Source organism: Scyliorhinus torazame, chromosome 27 (genome assembly GCF_047496885.1).
Source record: "Scyliorhinus torazame isolate Kashiwa2021f chromosome 27, sScyTor2.1, whole genome shotgun sequence".
In the NCBI taxonomy this organism is placed as follows: domain Eukaryota; kingdom Metazoa; phylum Chordata; class Chondrichthyes; order Carcharhiniformes; family Scyliorhinidae; genus Scyliorhinus; species Scyliorhinus torazame.
In genome coordinates, this window is record NC_092733.1 from 4,455,391 (window position 1) to 4,479,919 (window position 24,529).

At 48.6% G+C, this 24,529-nt stretch overlaps 2 protein-coding genes across 2 annotated transcripts in view; both read left to right on the forward strand.

Moving 5' to 3' along the window:
- The window catches only part of LOC140403216 (uncharacterized), a 220,242-nt gene that overhangs the window by 45,195 nt on the left and 150,518 nt on the right, over positions 1 to 24,529 (forward strand). The gene's annotated exons all lie outside the window — the stretch shown is intronic.
- Positions 308 to 11,678, forward strand: LOC140403139 (intercellular adhesion molecule 5-like). Its single transcript, XM_072490803.1, has 4 exons — positions 308 to 427; positions 6,645 to 6,926; positions 8,006 to 8,287; positions 11,400 to 11,678. The coding sequence occupies exons 2-4, from the start codon at positions 6,731 to 6,733 to the stop codon at positions 11,633 to 11,635; spliced, it is 714 nt and encodes a 237-aa protein (XP_072346904.1). The 5' UTR covers positions 308 to 427; positions 6,645 to 6,730; the 3' UTR covers positions 11,636 to 11,678.

Genomic DNA, 24,529 nt, shown 5'->3' on the forward strand with positions numbered 1-24,529 from the left:
TTCACACTGGGATTGTTCAGGCTGCCTCTCAGTTCCTTGCAATTCAATGGGGGGATTTGATCTGCTGGCTTCTGGCCAGACTCCACTTTTGAAAAGCAATGGCAACTTTCATTTTTTGCGGCTTGTCCAAGAATTCTGCCATTTGTGAGTCAAAGCCAGATTCTACTCCCAGACAGCCAACAGGAAATTCCAGGATCGTTTCCATCCCGGTTTCTTCCCCAACAAACAATCCATTCTCTTGGGATTCAACCTGCAATTCCATTTGGCATTCCCCAAGTTTGCAGATGGATGGGGATTCCCATGGTTTTGTTCCTGCTGGGAGCTCCATTACTTCAGCACTCACCAAATGATGTTCAACTGGTGTGGACCCGGCTTGAGAGCCAATAATAGGGGACAGCTCAGTCCATTTGGATATTTCAACTGGAAGGTTTGTTTTGCAAGATTTGAATTCTTGACAATAGTTTGGATTTAAATGCGCAGTCCTCTTGCACGATGACACAGTATTTTTGTCATCCATTTTGAAACCTTACTGAATTTGTCTAGGCTTTGGCTGTGCTTATTATGGAGGCCAGTTCTTTTGCAGCTCTGTTGGAGTTAGAACATAGAACATAGAAAATACAGCACAGAACAGGCCCTTCGGCCCACAATGTTGTGCTGAAACTTTGTCCTAGATTAATCAGAGATTATCATTGAATTTACAGTGCAGAAGGAGGCCATTCGGCCCATTGAGTCTGCACCGGCTCTTGGGAAGAGCACCCTACCCAAACTCAACACCTCCACCCAACACTAAGGGCAATTTTGGACACTAAGGGCAATTTATCATGGCCAATCCACCTAACCTGCACATCCCTGGACCGTGGGAGGAAACCGGAGCACCCGGAGGAAACCCACGCACACACGGGGACGATGTGCAGACTCCGCACAGACAGTGACCCAAGCCGGAATCGAACCTGGTGACCCTGGAGCTGTGAAGCAATTGTGCTATCCACAATGCTACCGTGCTGCCCTTAAGAACAAATAAATCTACACTATATCATTTTACCGTAATCCATGTACCTATCCAATAGCTGCTTGAAGGTCCCTAATGTTTCCGACTCAACTACTTCCACAGGCAGTGCATTCCATGCTCCCACTACTCTCTGGGTAAAGAACCTACCTCTGATATCCCTCCTATATCTTCCACCATTCACCTTAAATTTATATCCCCTTGTAATGGTTTGTTCCACCTGGGGAAAAAATCTCTGACTGCTCTATCTATTCCCCTGATCATCTTATAAACCTCTATCAAGTCGCCCCTCATCCTTCTCCGTTCTAATGAGAAAAGGCCTAGCACCCTCAACCTTTCCACGTAAGACCTACTCTCCATTCCAGGCAACATCCTGGTAAATCTTCTTTGCACCTTTTCCAAAGCTTCCACATCCTTCCTAAGATGAGGCGACCAGAACTGTACACAGTACTCCAAATGTGGCCTTACCAAAGTTTTGTACAGCTGCATCATCACCTCACGGCTCTTAAATTCAACCCCTCTCTTAATGAACGCTAGCACACCATAGGCCTTCTTCACAGCTCTATCCACTTGAGTGGCAACTTTCAAAGATGTATGAACATAGACCCCAAGGTCTCTCTGCTCCTCCACAATGCCAAGAACTCTACCGTTAACCCTGTATTCCGCATTCATATTTGTCCTTCCAAAATGGACAACCTCACACTTTTCAGGGTTAAACTCCATCTGCCACTTCTCAGCCCAGCTCTGCATCCTAACTATGTCTCTTTGCAGCCGACATCAGCCCTCCTTACTATCCACAACTCCACCAATCTTCGTATCGTCTGCAAATTTACTGACCCACCCTTCAACTCCCTCATCCAAGTCATTAATGAAAATCACAAACAGCAGAGGACCCAGAACTGATCCCTGCGGTACGCCACTGGTAACTGGGATCCAGGCTGAATATTTGCCATCCACCACCACTCTCTGACTTCTATCGGTTAGCCAGTTCGTTATCCAACTGGCCAAATTTCCCACTATCCCATGCCTCCTTACTTTCTGCATAAGCCTACCATGGGGAACCTTGTCAAATGCCTTACTAAAATCCATGTACACTACATCCACTGCTTTACCTTCATCCACATGCTTGTTCACCTCCTCAAAGAATTCAATAAGACTTGTAAGGCAAGACCTACCCCTCACAAATCCGTGCTGACTATCCCTAATCAAGCAGTGTCTTCCCAGATGCTCAGAAATCCTATCCTTCAGTACCCTTTCCATGACTTTGCCTACCACCGAAGTAAGACTAACTGGCCTGTAATTCCCAGGGTTATCCCTAGTCCCTTTTTTGAACAGGGGCACGACATTCGCCAATATAATTAGCCTTCCCCCAATTTCGCACATTCACCCTAGGACCACTCTTATCCTTGTCCACCAGCACTTTAAAACTTACTGAATTGTGGTCAGTGTTCCCGAAATGGTCCCCTACTGAAACTTCTACCACCTGGCCGGGCTCATTCCCCAATACCAGGTCCAGTACAGCCCCTTCCCTAGTTGGACTGTCTACATATTGTTTTAAGAAGCCCTCCTGGATGCTCCTTACAAACTCTGCCCCGTCTAAGCCCCTGGCACCAAGTGAGTCCCAGTCAATATTGGGGAAGTTGAAGTCTCCCATCACAACAACCCTGTTGTTTTTACTCTTTTCCAAAATCTGTCTACCTATCTGCTCCTCTACCTCCCGCTGGCTGTTGGGAGGCCTGTAGTCAACCCCCAACATTGTGACTGCACTCTTCTTAATCCTGATCTCTACCCATATAGCCTCACTGCCCTCTGAGGTGTCCTCCCGTAGTACAGCTGTGATATTCTCCCGAACCAGTAGCGCAACTCCGCCACCCCTTTTACATCCCCCTCTATCCCGCCTGAAACATCTAAATCCTGGAACGTTTGGCTGCCAATCCTGCCCTTCCCTCAACCAGGTCTCTGTAATGGCAACAACATCATAGTTCCAAGTACTAATCCAAGCTCTAAGTTTGTCTGCCTTCCCCACAATACTTCTTGCATTAAAACATATGCACTTCAGGCCACCAGACCCGCTGTGTTCAGCAACTTTTCCCTGTCTGCTCTGCCTCAGAGCCATACTGGCCCTATTCCCTAGATCTCCCTCAATGCTCTCACCTTCTGACCTATTGCTCCCGTGCCCACACCCCTGCCATACTAGTTTAAACCCTCCCGTGTGACACTAGCAAACCTCGCGGCCAGGATATTTATGCCTCTCCAGTTTAGATGCAACCCGTCTTTCTTATATAGGTCACACCTGCCCCGGAAGAGCTCCCAGTGGTCCAGATAACGGAAACCCTCCCTCCTACACCAGCTGCTTATCCGCGTGCTTAGCTGCTCTATCTTCCTATTTCTAGCCTCACTGGTACGTGGCACAGGGAGTAATCCCGAGATTACAACCCTAGGGGTCCTGTCTTTTAACTTTCTGTCTAGCTCCCTGAACTCCTGCTGCAGGACCTCATGCCCCTTCCTGCCTATGTCGTTAGTACCAGTATGTACAACGACCTCTGCCTGTTTGCCCTCCCCCTTCAGGATGCCCGCTACCCGTTCGGAGACACCCTGGACCCTGGCACCAGGGAGGCAACATACCATCCTGGAGTCTCTTTCACGTCCACAGAAGCGCCTATCTGTGCCCCTGACTATAGAGTCCCCTATGACTATTGCTCTTCTGCGCTTTGACCCTCCCTTCTGAACATCAGAGCCAGCCGTGGTGCCACTGCTCTGGCTGCTGCTGTTTTCCCCTGATAGGCTATCCCCCCGACAGTATCCAAAGGGGTATACCTGTTCGAGAGGGGGACAACCACAGGGGATTCCTGCACTGACTGCCTGCCCTTTCTGGTGGTAACCCATTTCTCTGCCTGCACCTTGGGTGTGACCACATTTATATAACTGCGATCTATGACACTTTCCGCCACCTGCATGCTCTTAAGTGCATCCAACTGCTGCTCCAACCAAACCATGCGGTCTGTGAGGAGCTCCAGTTGGGCCTCAACTACTTTCTGTGGTAGCGGATTCCACGGATTCACCATTCTCTGGGTGAAGAAATGACCCCTAGTTCTGGACTCTTCCACCATCAGGATCATTCTATCTGAATCTACCCTGTCTAAATCCTGTTAGAATCTTGAAAGTTTCTATGAGATCCCATGTTGCACGGATTCCACATCTTCTGTACTAATAGCTTTCCTCAATATTGTATCAATATCTTCTTTAATCAATGTACGAAGTCTTACAACACCAGGTTAAAGTCCAACAGGTTTGTTTCGATGTCACTAGCTTTCGGAGCACTGCTCCTTCCTCAGGTGAATGAAGAGGTCTGTTCCAGAAACACATATATAGATAAATTCAAAGATGCCAAACAATGCTTGGAATGCGACCATTAGCAGGTGATTAAATCTTTACAGATCCAGAGATGGGGTAACCCCAGGTTAAAGAGGTGTGAATTGTACCAAGCCAGGACAGTTGGTAGGATTTCGCAGGCCAGATGGTGGGGGATGAATGTAATGCGACATGAATCCCAGGTCCCGGTTGAGGCCGCACTCATGTGTGCGGAACTTGGCGATAAGTTTCTGCTCGGCGATTCTGCGTTGTCGCGCGTCCTGAAGGCCGCCTTGGAGAACGCTTACCCGGAGATCAGAGGCTGAATGCCCTTGACTGCTGAAGTGTTCCCCGACTGGAAGGGAACATTCCTGCCTGGTGATTGTTGCGCGATGTCCGTTCATTCGTTGTCGCAGCGTCTGCATGGTCTCGCCAATGTACCATGCTTCGGGACATCCTTTCCTGCAGCGTATGAGGTAGACAACGTTGGCCGAGTCGCACGAGTATGTACCGCGTACCTGGTGGGTGGTGTTCTCACGTGTAATAGTGGTATCCATGTCGATGATCTGGCACGTCTTGCAGAGATTGCCATGACAGGGTTGTGTGGTGTCGAGGTTACTGTTCTGAAGACTGGGTAGTTTGCTGCAAACAATGGTTTGTTTGAGGTTGCGCGGTTGTTTGAAGGCAAGTAGTGGGGGTGTGGGGATGACCTTGGCAAGATGTTCATCGTCATCAATGACGTGTTGAAGGCTGTGAAGAAGGTGACGTAGTTTCTCCGCTCCGGGGAAGTACTGGACGACGAAGGGTATTCTGTCGGTTGTGTCCCATGTTTGTCTTCTGAGGAGGTCGGTCCGGTTTTTCGCTGTGGCGCGTTGGAACTGTCGATCGATGAGTCGAGTGTCATATCCCGTTCATACGAGGGCATCTTTCAACGTCTGTAGATGTCTGTTACGCTCCTCCTCGTCTGAGCAGATCCTGTGTATACGGAGCGCTTGTCCATAGGGGATGGCTTCTTTAATGTGTTTAGGGTGGAAGCTGGAGAAGTGGAGCAGACCTCTTCATTCACCTGAGGAAGGAGCAGCGCTCCGAAAGCTAGTGACATCGAAACAAACCTGTTGGACTTTAACCTGGTGTTGTAAGACTTCGTACTGTGCTCACCCCAGTCCAACGCCGGCATCTCCACATCATTCTTTAATCAACAAAGCAACTCCACCACCTTTTCCTTTCTGTCTGTCCTTCTTAAAAACTGAATAGCCTCAATGTTTAGTTCCCATTCTTGGTCACCTTGGAGCCTTATCTCCGTAATCCCAACTATATCATACCCCTTTACATCTATCTGTGCAACTAATTCATCCATTTTATTTTGAAAGCTCCATGTGTTCATGTACAAAACATTAAGGCTATTCCTTTTAATGTTCCTTGTCCGGTCCATACTATTTTTGACACAATGACACTACATTTCAATACACAAATTAACTTGAGGCCCAGGAGTAAATTTCAGGCAGTGACAGCGCTGAAAGAATTCGGCTGTTCGAAAATGGCTCTTTTTCGGCATCCAGCTAATCTAGACACAAAAGTGTGTCACTGACTCTATGGGCGGGATTCTCCGACACCACGCTGGGCTGGAGAATCGCCGGGGGTCAGCGTGAATCCCGCCCCCGCCGGCCTCCGAATTCTCCCACCCTCCAAAAGTCGCCGCGGCGTGAATCGTGCCACCTGCCTCGGAGAATGGTGGGGACCGGCGCGACTCAATGGGTCCCTGGGCCGCCCGAATTGTCCGGCTCGCGATGGACCAAGTTCCCGACTGTTTTTGCCGGGTCCCGCCGGCGGAAATCAAGGTCCCTACTGGCGGGACCCAGCTCCTTGGGCGGCTTCTGGGGTCCTCGGGGGGGGGGGGGGGGGGGCGTGCGGGGTGATCTGGCCACGGGGGGTGCCCCCACGGTGGCCTGGCCCGCGGTCGGGGTCCACCGATCCACGGGCGGGCCTGTGCCGTGGAGGCACTCTACTCCTACGCACCGGACGCTCCCATGCATGCGCGGCCTGCGCCGGCCGGCGGAGTCCCTTCGGCCCCGGCTGGTGCGCCGCCAAACGCCTTCCACGCCGGCCGGCGGGGCGCAAACCACTCCGGTGCCGTCCTAGCCCCTGAAGGTGCGGAGGATTTGGGGCGGCCCGACGCCGGAGTGGTTCCCGCCACTCCACTGCGCCGTTTCTGCCCGCCCGACAATTCCCGGAGAATTTCTCCCTATGAGTATGACAGGCTATTTTAATCTTTTGATCACTTTTCCAGATAAACCAGGAGACACAACCATATCAGTAAATAACAAAACTGTGTCAGGGTTTCCAGTAACCGTCAGGAAAGGTGATGAGGTTACAATGATCTGCAATTCCAATGGAAATCCCACACCTACATTAAAGTGGGAAGATCCCAGTAACAGCAGCAATGTTGAGATTGGTTCCCCTGGAGTCCTCCGTATTTCCCACGCAACATCAGGACATCAAGGAATTTATAAATGTAGAGCAACCAATCGATATGGAATTGAAGAGAAGGAAGTGGACATCAGGGTCACAGGTCAGTTTGTAACATTGGTCAGAGTTCAATGAATAAATAATTAATCTTTTGAGGATTGAAACAGCATTTCAGTCACTCCATTTTGATCCAGAGGGTCACATTGTGTTACAACATTCTGTTATTTATTTATTTTGATTAAGTTTCCTGTTCCACTCCATCCTTGCTGATGAAGGGATAAATGGATAAACCACTCCCAGCCTCTAACAATGCTGCTCTGTAACTAGCCTCTGGGACATGAGTACAAGTGATCCAGAGTGACACTCTCTTCCTCTTGTTCCTCTTTGTGTGTAGAAGCACCTTCCTCCCACTCTGTTTGCCCAGACAGTCCGAGCAATAACACTGCAGGAGGAGAGGTACAGCTGTGAATCCACACAGTGCCGGTCCATGGTGCGAGGTGTTGGCAGCTCAGTGAACTGCAGTACATGGCTGGGCTTCAATTCTCATAGTGACGGGGAAGTGGGGCCAATCACAATGTGTTATGGTTATAACAGTTTGGAAACAATCAAAGTTGGTGCAACACCAGCACCAAAATCTCCTTCTCAGCAATCAGAATATAGTTTCCACAGACAGAAAAAGAGCTGCAGAATGTTCACATGTTAATCATCAGCTTCAATGACCAACTAGCATCTAACCTGTAAGTACTGGATAAGCCCTTTAAATAGTGCTGGTGAAAAGCCCAGTGCTGCCTGGTAGCACCAGGAGTTGCTGCGTGAGTTTATCACTCCAACACTGGGACACTGCAATGTCACAAAAGGTTTATACAGAGACAATAAAATCCTATTTAGAATATTAAATGTATTGTTTTAAATAGCTCCAGTCGCTGTTCTGGATGCCGAAGGAGCAGCTCGATCCAATATGATGGGCTGTGCACTCCCAGCACCATATTGCATCTGAGGTGCCGTTTAGCACCATTGAGTTTCCCGGCTTCGGTTTCTGTACAAAGTGTGGAATGTGTCCCACACTGACACGGCTGGAATTGGGAACTCACTGGCAATGGGGCTGAACTTGTGTCCCACCCCTGCTGTGCTGATTCTCCAAACACCTTCCCATTTTCATATTGTTTCACATTTCTTTTCCAGATAAACCAGGAGACACAACCATATCAGTAAATAACAAAACTGTGTCAGGGTTTCCAGTAACCGTCAGGAAAGGTGATGAGGTTACAATGATCTGCAATTCCAATGGAAATCCCACACCTACATTAAAGTGGGAAGATCCCAGTAACAGCAGCAATGTTGAGATTGGTTCCCCTGGAGTCCTCCGTATTTCCCACGCAACATCAGGACATCAAGGAATTTATAAATGTAGAGCAACCAATCGATATGGAATTGAAGAGAAGGAAGTGGACATCAGGGTCACAGGTCAGTTTGTAATGTTGGTCAGAATTCAATGAATAAATAATTAATCTTTTGAGGATTGAAACAGCATTTCAGTCACTCCATTTTGATCCAGAGGGTCACATTGTGTTACAACATTCTGTTATTTATTTATTTTGATTAAGTTTCCTGTTCCACTCCATCCTTGCTGATGAAGGGATAAATGGATAAACCACTCCCAGCCTCTAACAATGCTGCTCTGTAACTAGCCTCTGGGACATGAGTACGAGTGATCCAGAGTGACACTCTCTTCCTCTTGTTCCTCTTTGTGTGTAGAAGCACCTTCCTCCCACTCTGTTTGCCCAGACTGTCCGAGCAATAACACTGCAGGAGGAGAGGTACAGCTGTGAATCCACACAGTGCCGGTCCATGGTGCGAGGTGTTGGCAGCTCAGTGAACTGCAGTACATGGCTGGGCATCAATTGTCATAGTGACGAGAGGAAAGTGAGGGTAGTCACAGTCAAACATAAAACCAGGAGATACTGACCTTGACATCAGAGAACCATTTGACTGATTGTGGCATCAATGAGCCCTAGCAAAACTGAAGTCAGGGAAATCACTCCTCTGGAAGCAGATGGTACCCAGGACAGGATGACAGAAGAGGAAACTGTGACTGGAAAGATTCAAATTTGAAATGGCACCAGGACTGGATGAGATGCATCCAAGAATTGTGAAGGAAGGGAGACTGGAAATTGTGGGGGTGTTGGCCTAATTTTGCAGTATTCGCTACACTCTCAGGATAACCTCAGCAATTACAGGCCAGGCACTTTAACTTTGATGGTGGGGAATCTTCTATAAACAATTATTTGGGCTAGAATGAACAGTCACATGGAAAAATGGAGGTTGATTAGAAAGAGTAGGCATGGATTTCTTGTTGTTAACTATATATTAGTTCTTTAAATATCAGCCATTGCTTGTTTGTCAACTTACTTTCAAATAATTTCCCAATGTACTCCTGCCAATTTGCCCCATATACTTGAATAGTTTCCTTTGCTTAAATTTAAGACCCTCGTCTCTGCTTGAACTACATTACTTTCAAACTTAATGTAAAATTCTATCCTATTATGGTCACTGTTTCCTCAAGTCTCCTTTACAACACAACTATTAATCAGCCTTTTCCTTGCACAATACTCGATCTAAAATAGCCCATTCCCTAGTTGGTTTTTCAATACACTGCTCTGGAAAGCCACCTTACATCCATGTAAGGGAACTAAAGTATGAGTAGGTAAATTTTGTGAGGGCCACGAAGAATCTTGCACGTGTTTGTAGAGTCAAGCAGGAAGTAAGCTTACAAACAAACAAAGAACAAAGAAAAGTACAGTACAGGAACAGGCCCTTTGGCCCTCCAGGCCTGCGCTAACCATGCTGCCTGTCTAAACTAAAATCGTCTCCACTACCGGGGTCCGTATCCCTCTATTCCCATCCTATTCATGTATGTGTCAAGATGCCCCTTAAATGTCACAATCGTCCCTGCTTCCACCACCTCCTCCGGCAGCGAGTTCCAGGCACCCACTACCCTCTGTGTAAAAAACTTGCCTCGTACATCTACTCTAAACCTTGCCCCTCTCACCTTAAACCTATGCCCCCTAATAATTGACCCCTCTATCCTGGGAAAAAGTCTCTGACTATCCACTGTCTATGCCCCTCTTAATTTTATAGACCTCTATCAGATCGCCACTCAACCTCCTTCGTTCCAGTGAGAACAAACCAAGTTTATTCAACCTCTCCTCATAGCTAATTCCCTCCACCCAGGCAACATTCTGGTAAATCTCTTCTGCACCCTCTCCAAAGCCTCCACATCCTTCTGGTAGTGTGGCGACCAGAATTGAACACTATACTCCAGGTGTGGCCTAACTAAGGTTCTATACAGCTGCAACATGACTTGCCAATTTTTATACTCAATGCCCCGGCCAATGAAGGCAAGCATGCAGTCTGCCTTCTTGACTACCTTCTCCACCTGTGTTGCCCCTTTCAGTGGCCTGTGGGCCTGTACACCTAGATCTCTCTGACTGTCAATACTCTTGAGGATTCTACCATTCACTGTATTTTCCCTACCTGCATTAGACCTTCCAAAATGCATTACTTCACATTTGTCCGGATTAAACTCCATCTGCCATCTCTCCGCCCAAGTCTCCAAACGATCTAAATCCTGCTGTATCCTCTGACAGTCCTCATCGCTATCCGCAATTCCACCAACCTTTGTGTCGTCCACAAGCTTATTAATCAGACCAGTTACGAACAGCAAAGCAAAGGTCCCAGCACTGAACCCTGCAGAACACCACTAGTCACAGCCCTCCAATCAGAAAAGCAACAATATATACATAGCACAAGTAGTGTCTCTAGCCGTACCACACTGGGCAGCTCTATTTATACAGCTGCAAAGCTAACGATTGCCCACCCCACTACATTGGGGGAACTCATATTCCCCAAGGAACAAAGGGCTAACCAATTGTCCCCAGCCAATAGGATCCAGAAAGGTAATAACGAATCAGGTTTGAGATTGAAAAAGAAAAGCATTGACAAACACATGTGCCAATTACAAAAAGAGAACAAGGAAGCCAGTAAATGGCTGCCAACACCCCTTTTCCCATTATTCTCTGTTCTAAGTATAGGCAGGGATTCTCTGTTGCAACTCTGCTCCGCTACAGCTGCTAGTGAGGGTGGAGAATTTGGCGCTCAGTCAAATCTTTCATCCAGAGAATTCTGCTGCCATTAATGGATGGAGAATCCCACCCATAAACTCTTCTCCCCTGTGATAGGGAAGAAAATGGAGGGATTGTAGCTGCACTAAAGTTTAAGCTCCACAGAGGGAAATTGATTTGCATCACCTACAGATAATTCCTGTATGTGTGTAACTGGTAAAAAGCTAGGGATCTAGAACTGGGACCTGTCCTCCATAAAAGTCCGAAGTATCCTGTGGTATGGAAAGAATGAAAAGGTGGTGAATTTGCAAAACAGGGACGAGCTGAATGTAGCACAATAGATATTCTATTAAAAAGTACCTATTGTTTGTAACAATATGTTTTGCTTTGTCATAAATATATTGTCCTGGGATTGCCAAAGATTTGATTAACTATGTTTTTGAATGTTTTCCTAGGTGACACATGGATATTCTGTCAGGTGATGGCAGGAATATGTGCATTGATCATAATCCTAGTCTTTGCCTTGTACTGGAAATACAGAGCCCGTAAAAGAGGAACATATAACGTATACAAAGCAAAACCCAACAACAATCTACATTTCCCCAATGGAAATGAACACCAGGAAAATGTTCCTTTACAGATACGTGATCCATATCCTGATCGAATAATTGCAAACGGGTTTTCGAAATAAAATGATGACATTCCCTCTTTTTTGGGGGGGAAATTCCAAAGATCTTTGTTGTTCATATGGTTACTGAGGAACACTGCACCTTACAGTGTGAAAGATTATTTGCAATAATTAATGTACTAACTGTAAAGTAAGCTCATGACTGAAAATCTTCGGTATTGTTGGTCTATTTTGAAATTATTGTGGTTAAAATTATATTTTAATTTCCACAAACACTGGTTGTTTCGAGATGGGTTTAGCACTGGTAACAAGAGAGCTTTGTGGTAACAACTGGCTTTCTCACTAACTGATGTGAAGGCTAATCGATATCTGTTGTGACTGACATAATTGCATAATATCTGCCTTATGCCATGCCCACATTCCGTGAAAGATTTTAAAACAATTGTACAAACAGATTAAATGAAGACTAGGCGTGAGTTTTAAATATTTCATCCTTGAGTTTAAATGTTTCCATGCCCAAACATCTCTATCTTTAGCCTTAGGGTAGAGTGTTTCTCATTTAAGATGGCAATGAGGACAAATGACTTCTTGGAGGGTTATGAATTTTTGGAATTCTCTATGCCAGAGTGCAGTAGATTCTGAGTCGTTGTATAGAGATATCCGAGATAGATATATTTTTGGGGACTTCAGGATTACAGAGAACAGGCAGGAAAATGGAATTGCGGGCAAAGTGTACCTCCCCAGAACAGCAATAACTCTCAGGGAGTTCTGTAGTCCTCTAACTCTGGTCTCTTGCACACCCCAATTTCTGTTCCACCATTGGGGGCTGTACCTTCAGCTGTCTAGACACTAAGCCCCTACTCCATGATTACAGGCAAGGTGTCATCCTCCCAATGGAACCACTTCAGATTCTACCTTGGTGAAGACTGCGGTCAAGTAAGGCTGTGTAATTGTACCAACTCGTCCATTTTCCGAGCTGCAATACTGCAAGCAAATTAGCTATAGGTATGGAGATAATGTACAAACCAGACAGGAAACTGTTCAATCTATGCAACCTTCAATCCAATTACTCCAATTGAGCCATGAGCATTTGTGTGCACACTCACTCAGCAACTCAGCTCCAGGTCATTATTGACCTTTTCTCCAACGCATTTGAGAAAATTGACCTTTCTTTAAACACTGAAAACTAAGCTCTGCAGCAAAGCCCCTTCCCCCATCGCTTAAAACCATTTTCCATATCTTATAAACCTCCTCTCAATGAAGGTAGACAGAAAGGACAAAATTCACCACTGCCTCCAATATGCCAGCTCAGCCTTTTGTTGGCTGAGGAAAAGAGTATTTGAGGACCAGGATCTCATACCTGGGGCTAAAGTCATGAGGCGGGATTCGGGATTCTCTGATCCTGAGGCTAAGTGTTAACGCCGTCAGAAACGCCGCTGCGTTTCTCGATGGTGTCAACACAGCCCCAGGATCAGCAATTCTGGCCCCTACAGGGGGCCAGCAGAGCGCTGGAACGGTTCACGCCGTTCCAGCTGCTGACCCGGCCGTGGATTGGGCGCCGGGGGATGCGCGCATGGGCAGTGGGTCCGGCACAAACCCGCGCATGCGCAGTCCCACCGGTGCGATTCCCGCGCATGAGCTGTGTCTCCCTTGCCTGCGCCGGCCCTGACCCAACATAGTGTAGGAGTACAGGCGCTGGCGCGGAGGAAAGGATGCCGAGAGACCGAGAGGCCATCCCGCCGATCGGTGGGTCCTGATCGTGGGCCAGGCCACATCGGAGGCCCCCTCGTGGTCGGGGCCCCCCTCTCCCCCCCCGCCGCCCCTCCCCCCCCCCCCCCCCCCACCCACAGGCCGCCACCCAACCCTTCAATGCTGAGTTTCTGCCGGCAGGACTCGGAGTTTCCACAACGGCCGCTCGGCTCATCCCAGCTCGAGAATCGGCGGGCCAGCCGTGTAGAGCGGTCCGCAACTGGTGCCACGCCAACCATGCCGGCGCCAACGGTGCCGATTCTCCGCTCTGCAGAGCATCGCATGCCAGCGTGCCGCGATTCGTGCCGGTCACGGGGATTCTCCGGCCCGGCCCCGGGCTGAGAGAATCCTGCCCATGGTTTATTGGGCAGCAGTGATCGCTGTGCTCCTAAATGATTCATAGACTTGGAAAACCTATGACAAATGCCTCAAAGCACTGGAGAAGTGCCATCAGCGAGACCCTCCAAATCTGATGGCAATATAGGTGCCAAGTATCAAACACTGAGCAGGGCTTGTCATTCATATGCCTGACATCAGCCTCTTGAAGTAACTGCTCTACTCGGAGGCCAGTTGCAGCAGGACGCTCCCAGCAGTATAGTGGAAATGCTTTCAGGATGTACTCAAAGCATAAATGAAGAGATCATCCATGTCAACCCCTGGGAGACCCTGGCCTGTGACTGGCCAGTTGTTATGGGTAAGGCACCCTAGGCCGACCCTTTGCACGGGCAAACTGGCACCTTGGCACTACAATCCTGGCACACTGTAAATCCTGACAGCCTGTAAATACCACCCAGGTAGCCTGGCAGTGCCACGATGCCAGACGAGCAGTGCCAAGATCCCCAGATGCCAGAGGGAGAACCCAGGGTACCACCCGACCTAGAGCCTGGCCACCTGGCGGTGTCTAGTAGCCTGGGAGACCCTCACAGGTGCCATTAAGCCTGGTCCATGTTATGGAAACCAGTGCTAAACGGCACCCTGGGGAGCTCTCCCAGGCACAGCTGTTTGTTCCCGGGCAACGGGAGTATCCGGCGCAGTCATATTTAAATGAGAGTAGTGGCTCATTTAAATCTGCGAATCAGGATCTCGTCTAGCGAGGGTGAGAACCAGATCGTGTCGACTCACGAGATCTCATGTAATCTCGTAAAGCGGTTTAAGTGTAACAAAGAACAAAGAACAAAGAAATGTACAGCACAGGCCCTTCGGCCCTCCAAGCCCATGCCGACCATGCTGCCCGACTAAACTACAATCTTCTACACTTCCTGGCTCCGTATCCCTCTATTCCCATCCTAGTCATGTATTTGTCAAGATGACCCTTAAATGCCACTATCGTCCCTGCTTCCACCACCTCCTCCGGTAGCGAGTTCCAGGCACCCACTACCCTCTGTGTAAAAAATTTGCCCCGTACATCTCCTCTAAACCTTGCCCCTCTCACCTTAAACCTATGCCCCCTGGTAATTGACCCCTCTACCCCGGGGAAAAGCCTCTGATTATCCACTCTGTCTATACCCCTCATAATTTTGTGGACCTTATGAGAATCTCAAGAGAGGCCTCTCGCGAGATTCAATGACCTCATCACATCATCTAGTCGGGCGCAACGAGGCCATGAAATTGCGCCCATTATCTCTTTATTTCATTGTTGTTTGTGGGAGCTTGTTGTACATAAACTGGCTGCTATATTTCATACAGTATCACAGTGAGAAAACTTCAAAACAATACTTTGGATGAAAGTGTTTTGGGATGTCCCGTGGTCATTAAAGGGGGCTATCATAGAATCCCTGGTGTGCAGAAGGAGGCCATTGAGTCTGCACCTAACCTTTGAAAGAGCATCCCATCCCCGCCACCCTATCCCTGTAACCCAGTAATCCCACCTAACCTTTTAGACACTAAGGGACAATTTAGCATGGTCAATCCACCTAACCTGTACATCTTGGATGTGGGAGGTAAACAGAGCATCCGGAGGAAACTCATGCAGATACGGGGAGAGGTACAAACTCCACACAGTCACCCAACGCTGGAATTGAACCCAGGTCCCTGGCGCTGTGAGGCTGCAGTGCTAACCCACTGAGACACTGCACCGCCCACGGACTATATGAATGCAATTCTTTATTTTTCTGTCCTAAGATCTCCTTATGTGACTCAGTGTTAAATTATGTTTCATCGCTCTCTTGTGAAGAAGCTTGGGTAGTTTTACTACAAACGATATCTAAATGCCAGTTATTTATACCACGCAATACACTGTTTCTGTTATGGCATAAATATTGTTTTTATAAATGTATAGTTTTAAACAGTTACACCTTTGAACTATGATGACTATTGTTTTCTGAGTATGTGCTGTGTATACTGTGTCATTTCATTAATGTACCATCCATTGTATGAAACAAAAACAGAAAATGCTGGGTGAACTCAGCAAGTCTGGCAGCATCTGAGGAGAGAGGAACAGTTATCAGGCGAGATTCTCTGGCCTCCCCGTGGTGTAATGGGATTTCCCATTGAATCCACCCCATTCTGCCGGGAAGCCTGTGGTAGGGTGCGCTGTCAGCGGGAGCAGACGATAACAGCGGCGTGAACAGCCAGAAGATCTCACCCTAAGTTTCATGTCCATATGACTCTTTGTTTTAATGTTTTTATTTTATTCCATTTTATGAAGCTGATTTTTTGCAATCTCTCCAGATATTTGCACAAATAAACTAAAATTGTAGATAATGATATAACAACTGTTTCGGACAAAGTCATAGTCTATCAATGTGATATATTTGAACAAGTAAACTTTTTATTGAAGAATTATTGTCCTAAAAGCTAATTAAGATCAAATGCAAATCCTGGAACAATATTAGGCAGGATTCTCCGTTGGCCGACTCCGAAATTGGGAATTGCGATTGGGCAGAAAATAGCTTCCGATATACAAAATTGCGGCAGGCGCCGATTTGATGCCAATGCTCTGGCACCCCGAAAATGGCATAAATGCGCCACATGCCGTACGTAGTTTAAACACCGTTTGCATCTCATCAGTGGGCCCACCCACGATTCTCCGCCTCCAAAGGGCCAAGTTTCCGATGACGTGGTCCATGTGTGCTTTTAAAAATCGTGAACCTGGCACGGTGGCTGCTGAGAGAGAGAGAGAGAGAGGAGGAAGGACACGGAGAGGAGCGACAATGGGCTGCCAGCCCGGACATTAGCCGTGCTGGCTGGGGTGACGGGGGCCCTGCCAGAGCCGGGGGACGGGGGAATAGGCCGAGTGGCTGGGGTGAACCCCCACGGGACTGCGGCGGTGTCCAGGCACGGACTGTCATTACGGCAGCCATCTTGCTACACACCTACTAGCCCCTGGTTCATCACAGTGACACTGGCTGTATGGGTGCCCCCACCCCCTCACCCCACCTCCCCGCCACATCGCTCCCCCGCCCAACCGGCCGCCACCCACCGGCGAACCACCCAGGGAAACACCCACGGCAGCGAGGCTAATGCCAGCCAATGGTACCCCTGGCATCAGGGACGGGTGTCAGGGCCAGAGGCCCGCATGGTGCCGGCCACCGACGGGGCAGTGGTGAGGGGAGTGGGGGGAAGGGAGGTGCGGGGTCAAACCTCAGGCCCCAGAGACTTTTCAAAAGTTTATTTCAGCTCTAACAATTCATCTCACCCTGGATCAAGGTTGCAGCAAAAGCATAAAGTTCGCCTGGCCAATTGGACCACCCGCCAACCATAAACATAGACACGCCATGTAAAATGTGAGGTCAATTGACCCCTTAGTGGGCTAAATTACCTGCTTGATTCTTGGTGCGAGGACGAGAGCCCAATGTCTTTTTGTGTTATTTGACGCGTTTCTCTTTACCTTCACAGCTGAGTGACTTTGAAGTGGCCAGCTATGAAACTAACAGAAAGCACTTAATTCTGTTTGAAGTGGTCCAGGAGCTGACAATCAAAGCTTGATGTTTATAAACATTGCTGTTAGTTTCATAGCTGACCATTTCAAAGTTATTCGACCATGAAGGGTGACAAGTGGAACAAGGTTGACAGCTGGGTGTGCAGAAACACAGCCCAGTACAATCAATATCAAGAGAAATGAACGAATGGTTTGCAGATCAAAGATCTGAGGGGGTTTAAACCCAGCTGACTGGTTTTCTCTTTGGAGAAATTGACAGGTGCTGCTTACTCTGTTTGAGCCAGCAGGTTATTACCCAGGTGAGTGCTAAAGCAGTGATTTTTGTCACTGCCTCTGTGTGGACTGCTCTCTAGTTCCAGACAGGGGTGTCTCTTTATTTAGCCGGTCTCTTTTTTAGGTGGTCTCTTTATTTAGGGGCTTTCTGTGAGGGATCGCTTTATTTAGGTGTTCTGTGTTGGGTACCTTTATTTAGGGGGACTCTGATGGGGGCAGTGGGGGAGGGTCGGTTCACCCCTGTACTGGGGGGGGTGGGGTGGTAAGGGGGTCCGGGGGTCTGAATTGCGTTGCGGAGGGGGCTGATATGCGTTGTAGGGGGAGACAGCCGCGGGACTACGCTATCGGTCCTCTCGCTCAAAATTGCGGCCCATTCGCAGGAATCCCGCGCAAATCTCGGCACACAAATATTTGCATGGCTAAGGATTGAGAATCGCTTTCTGATTTGTGCTCCCAGAGTGAGGAGAGAAGAACATAGGGTGGGATTCCCTGGTTCTTCAGCCTTGTGTTTCACAGTGGTACGGCGTTCGCTGTCGGTGGGATTCTATTTCCCAATGCTTGCCAATGTAAAGGTAAACAAAGACACTTTCTCCACGATAGTCCTCAATACCAGGGCCCCACAAGGCTGTGTACTTAGCTCCCTATATACTCACTACATACACGACTGTGTGGCAAAATTGGGCTCCAACTCCATCTACAAGTCTGCTGACAACACAACTGTAGAAGGTTGGATCTTGAACAATGATAAATCAAAATACAGGAGGAAGGTAGAGAACCTAGTGGAGTGGTGTTACAACAACAATCTCTCCCTCAATGGTCATTGACTTCAGGAAGCAAAGTACTGTACACACCCCTGTCAGCATCAACGGGGCCGAGGTGGAGATGGTCGACAGCTTCAAATTCCTAGGTGTGCACATCACCAACAACCTGTCCTGGTCCACCCACGTCGATGCTACGACCAAGAAATCACACCAGCGCCTATACTTCCTCAGGAAACTAAGGAAATACAGCATGCCCAAGTTGACACTTACTAACTTTTACATATGCACCATAGAAAACATACTATCTGGCTGCATCACAGCCTGGTATGGCAACTGCTCGGCCCAAGATTGTAAGAAACTACAGAGAGTTGTGAACACAGCCCAGTCTATCAGGTGACCCTACCTCCCACCCATTGACTGTCTACACCTCCCGCTGCCAGGGGAAAGTGGGCAGCATAAAATTAAAGACCCTTCTCATCGGGTTATTCTCTCTTCCAATCTCCACAACATCGCACAGCAGAGAGGCGACATGCTGGAAGAGGAGGATGAACGCCAGGCCTAGTCCAACGATGAGGATGCGGGTGAGAAGGAGCATGGGCAGGACATGGGTCCCAGGCACGCACAGGGGGCCACATGTCACGTGCGACTGGGCCAACTCGTACGGGATGCTCTGATCGCCTCCAGGTTCACCACATCCCACCCGCACGACCCCCCTGCAAACTGCAGGGTGTGGGCACTGTGTTGGCAGTAACACCGGGTCTGGTCCATGGGATGGAATTCTCTGTCCCGGAGGGTGGTGAATCTCTGGAAATCTCTGCCCCGGTGGGTGGGGAATCTCTGGAAATCTCTGCCCCGGAGGGTGGGGAATCTCTGGAAATCTCTGCCCCGGAGGGTGGGGAATCTCTGGAAATCTCTGCCCCGGAGGGTGGGGAATCTCTGGAAATCTCTGCCCCGGAGGGTGGGTAATCTCTGGAATTCTCTGTCCCGGAGAGTGGGGAATCGCTGGAATTCTCTGTCCCAGAGGGTGGGGAATCTCTGGAATTCTCTGTCCTGGAGGGAGGGGAATCTCTGGAATTCTCCGTCCCGGAGGATGGGGAATCTCTGGAATTCTCTGTCCCGGAGGGAGGGTAATCTCTGGAAATCTCTGCCCCGGAGGGTGGGGAATCTCTGGAAATCTCTGCCCCGGAGGGTGGGGAATCTCTGGAAATCTCTGCCCCGGAGGGTGGGTAATCTCTGGAATTCTCTGTCCCGGAGAGTGGGGAATCGCTGGAATTCTCTGTCCCAGAGGGTGGGGAATCTCTGGAATTCTCTGTCCTGGAGGGAGGGGAATCTCTGGAATTCTCCGTCCCGGAGGATGGGGAATCTCTGGAATTCTCTGTCCCGGAGGGAGGGTAATCTCTGGAATTCTCTGTCCAGGAGGATGGGGAATCTCTGGAATTCTCGGCCCCAAGAGGGTGGGGAATCTCTGGAATTCTCTCTCCCAGAGGATGAGGAATCTCTGGAATTCTCTGGCCCGGAGGGTGGGGAATCTCTGAAATTCTCTGCCCCGGAGGGTCGGGAATCACGGTGGGGAATCACAGAAATTCTCTGTCCCGGAGGGAGGGGAATCTCTGGAATTCTCTGTCCCGGAGGGTAGGGAATCTTGGGAATTCTCTCTCATGGAGGGTGGGGAATCTCTGGAAATCTCTGCCCCGGAGGGTGGGGAATCCTTGGAATTCTCTGTCCCGGAGGGTTGGGAATCTCTGGAATTCTCTGCCCCGGAGGGTGGGGAATCTCTGGAATTCTCTGTCCCGGAGGATGGGAAATCTCTGGAATTCTCTGTCCCGGAGGGTGGGGAATCTCTGGAATTCTCTGTCCCGGAGGGTGGGGAATCACCGGAAATCTCTGCCCCGGAGGGTGGGGAATCTCTGGAATTCTCTGTCCCAGAGAGTGGGGAATCTCTGGAATTCTCTGTCCAGGAGGATGGGGAATCTCTGGAATTCTCTGTCCTGGAGGGAGGGAAATCTCTGGAATTCTCCGTCCCGGTGGATGGGGAATCTCTGGAATTTTCTGTCTGGAGGGAGGTGAATCTCTGAAATTCTCTGTCCCGGAGGGAGTTGAATCTCTGGAACTCTCTGTCCCGGAGGGAGGTGAATCTCTGGAATTCTCTGTCCCGGAGAGTGGGCAATCTCTGAAATTCTCTGTCCCGGAGGATGGGGAATCTCTGTAATTCTCTTTCCCGGAGGGTGGTTTATCTCTGGAACTCTCTGTCCCGGAAGGAGGTGAATCTCTGGAACTCTCTGTCCCGGAGGGAGGTGAATCTCTGGAATTCTCTGTCCCAGAGAGTGGGGAATCTCTGGAACTCTCTGTCCTGGAGGGAGGTGAATCTCTGGAATTCTCTGCCCCGGATGGGGTGGTGAATCTCTGGAATTCTCTGTCCCGGAGGGTGGTGAATCTCTGGAACTCTCTGTCCCGGAGGGAGGTGAATCTCTGGAATTCTCTGTCCCGGAGAGTGGGGAATCTCTGGAATTCTCTGTCCCGGAGGGAGGTGAATCTCTGGAATTCTCTGTCCCGGAGAGTGGGGAATCTCTGGAATTCTCTGTCCCGGAGAGTGGGGAATCTCTGGAATTCTCCGTCCCGGAGAGTGGGGAATCTCTGGAACTCTCTGTCCCGGAGGGAGGTGAATCTCTGGAACTCTCTGTCCCGGAGAGTGGGGAATCTCTGGAATTCTCTGTCCCGGAGGGAGGTGAATCTCTGGAATTCTCTTTCCCGGAGAGTGGGGAATCTCTGGAATTCTCTGTCCCGGAGAGTGGGGAATCTCTGGAATTCTCTGTCCCGGAGAGTGGGGAATCTCTGGAACTCTCTGTCCCGGAGGGAGGTGAATCTCTGGAATTCTCTGTCCCAGAGAGTGGGGATTCTCTGGAATTCTCTGTCCCGGAGGGTGGTGAATCTCTGGAATTCTCTGTCCCGGAGGGTGGTGAATCTCTGGGACTCTCTGTCCCGGAGGGAGGTGAATCTCTGGAATTCTCTGTCCGGAGGGTGGGGAATCTCTGGAATTCTCTGTCCCGGAGGGTGGTGAATCTCTGGGACTCTCTGTCCCGGAGGGAGGTGAATCTCTGGAATTCTCTGTCCGGAGGGTGGGGAATCTCTGGAACTCTCTGTCCCGGAGAGTGGGGAATCTCTGGAATTCTGTGTCCAGGAGGGTAGCGGAAGCTGGATCATTAGAAATATTTAAAGTGATGGTGGATAAATATTCCATAGCTCGCGGCTCCGGGGTAATGGCGCAGAAACGGAGTTTGGGCCGGAATAGATCAGCTAAGATCGGTTTGAATGGCGGGTCAGGGTTGAAGGACCTGGTGGGCGATCCCTGCTTCTATTTCTTGTGTTTTGTGTGTGTGTGAACTTCCACAAGCCTCCCCATTTATGTGTTCCATCTCCTTAGCAGGATGAATGGTTTAAAAGCCTCTCTCAGATCTTGAAGTCCCGAAGAGGCAGGAGTCTGAATCCCAACTACCAGGATCTTATAAAGTTGGGACACAGCATATTCCTGTCTGACCCCCACAGCCTCAATGTACGTTTTAAATTCCTTCCGGCAAAATGTTTTTTTTACGTTTTTCCTGTTATTGCTTAAATCACTATCTCCTCTTTCGTGAAATCGGAAAAAACCCTTCGAAACCCTTATCATGTATGTATCATGTGTGTTTAAATGAGTGGAAAGTACGATTGGAATTTCCCCACATTGAGTCTCCACATTAATGTCCCGGAAAGGTGCATTCCTTGATAATCATCTCTAACGGAAAAGTTGTTTCACTTTCACACTGGATCCTGGGGAAGGGTGAGGAACCACTCTCTCCAAACTCCCGAGTTATGGATTTTACACCGAATTCACCGGTCGGATATATTCCCATTTCCCTGCTAACTTTCTGTATAACAGGTAGGCTAAAATAAACAAAGTCAATTGCTGTTGATATTTTATTCAGAGTGACTCCAGTTCCATCTTTGCCTGATAGTTAATCTGGTGGATATTTTACACTCTCCTATTGTAGCAAATATGACTTTGGGGATGTCTGGCTTCTTTCTAAAAACATTCAGCGATAAAGTTCTACAAAGGAGACCGGGGGCGGGGCTCAACGCCGTCTAAAAGCCTCACTTTGTGACTTTGACACTTCCTGTTGTGTGTAAAACACGCAGAGCAGAGGGCATTTCTCTGTAAGTTTCTAGTTAAAGACAAGCGATAGATTTGAAGGCAGCAATGTCGGTGCTGGGTCCATTGCAGTGGGGAAACTCGGGGCAGATCCCCTGAGTGGAGTTCCCACACCCATCCCCAACTCTGAGCAGCTCACTGACATCCGGCCGGACATTTGGTTCCCATCCCTTCTGTGCAATGGGATCATTATTCAGTGTCCAATTCTGCTGCGTCTTCCACAGCACCCCTGTCACTTTGTAACATTTTTCATGGCAGGCAAGTAAATAATATAAATGCAAGCCAAAAGAGAAAATGTTGGAAAATCTCAGCAGCATCTTGTCGGGAGAGAAAAGAGCTAACGTTTCCAGTCCGGGTAACCCTCACAGTTCGGATGCTGCCAGAGCTGCTGAGATTTTCCAACATTTTATCTTTTGGTTTCACATTCCAGGATCCGCAGTATTGCTTTTATCCAATATTAATGCAAGTATCTGTTGTTTCCAAGATGCTTAGGAAATCAGAAGCACAAAGGGACTTGGGAGTCCTTGTTCGCGATTCTCTTAAGGTTAATGTGCAGGTTCAGTTGGCAGTTAGGAAGGCAAATGCAATGTTAGCATTCATGTCGAGAGGGCTAGAAGACCAGGGATGTACATCGGAGGCTATGTGAGGCTCTGGTCAGACCACATTAGGAGTATTGTGAGCAGTTTTGGGCCCCGTATCTAAGGAAGGATGTGCTGGCCTTGGAAAGGATCCAGAGGAGGTTCACAAGAATGATCCCTGGAATGAAGAGCTTGTCGTATGAGGAACGGTTGAGGACTCTGGATCTGTACTCGCTGGAGTTTAGAAGGATGAGGGAGGATCTTATTGAAACTTACAGGATACTGCGAGGCCGGGATAGAGTGGACGTGGAGAGGATGTTTCCACTTGTAGGAAAAACTAGACCCAGAGGACACAATCTCAGACTAAAGGGACGACCCTTTAAAACAGAGATGAGGAGGAATTCCTTCAGCCAGAGGGTGGTGAATCTGTGGAACTCTTTGCCGCAGACGGCTGTGGAGGCCAAATCACTGAGTGTCTCTAAGACAGAGATAGATAGGTTCTTGATCAATAAGGGGGTCAGGGGTTATGGGGAGAAGTTAGGAGAATGGGGATTAGAAAAATATCAGCCATGATTGAATGGCAGAACAGACCCGATGGGCCGAGTGGCCTAATTCTGTTCCTATGTCTTATGGTATTATGGTTTCCAAACTGAGATACATCATTCTTCAAAGTATACAGACATCATCATTTCCCTAGCCTCAGGTCTACACTGCAGGGCAGATGTTGATTTATGGTCCTCCCAATTTTGAGGATGTTGACATAGAATCATGGAATCCATCAGTGCAGAAGGAGGGCATTCAGCACAAAGGAACTTGGGGATCCTTGTTCATGAAACCCAGAAAGTACAGGTGCAGAAGGTAATCGGGGAGGCTAATGGAATGCTGGCTTTTATTTCAAATTGGCTGGAGTACAGCTGCAACTGTACAGGGTACCAGTGAGACCACATTTAGAAAAGTGAACACCGTTTTGGTCCCCTATTTATTAGATATATTATCATTGGAGACAGTACAGGTTTACTCGGACGATCCCAGGTATGGAGAGACTGCCACATGAAGAAAGATTAAACGGGTTTGGTCTGTGCTCCTTAGAGTTCAGAAGAGCGAGAGGTGATCTGATTGAAACATAAGATTCTTAGGGGTTCAGACAGGGTAAATGTTGGGAGGATATTTCCACTCATGGGAGAGTGTAGGGCCAGAGGACATAGTCGCAGACTAAGGGAGTTATCATTTGAGACAGATTTGGGGAAGAATTTCCTCTCGGAGTGGTGAACTGCTGGAATTCTTACTCCAGGAAGCGGTGGAGGCCAAGACCTTGAACATTTTCAAGGCTGAGATAGACAGGTTTTTAAATCAGTGGGGGGAATGGAGGGTTACGGAGAGAACGCAGCAAAGTGGACTTGGGAAGTGTTAGATATGCCATGATATTATTAAATGGCAGAGCAGAATCGATGGGCTGAATGGCCTCCTCCTGATCCGATTTCTTACGGAATGAGCAAGGCACCTAATGCCACTCCCCTGCCTTCTTCCCATAAC

Bases quoted from the DNA above. Each gene is read 5' to 3' on its own strand.
- LOC140403139 (XM_072490803.1), top strand. From the start codon at position 6,731: ATGATCTGCAATTCCAATGGAAATCCCACACCTACATTAAAGTGGGAA. The intron at 6,927-8,005 runs GTCAGTTTGTAA...TTTCTTTTCCAG, and splicing joins AGTGGACATCAGGGTCACAG to ATAAACCAGGAGACACAACC. The intron at 8,288-11,399 runs GTCAGTTTGTAA...ATGTTTTCCTAG, and splicing joins AGTGGACATCAGGGTCACAG to GTGACACATGGATATTCTGT.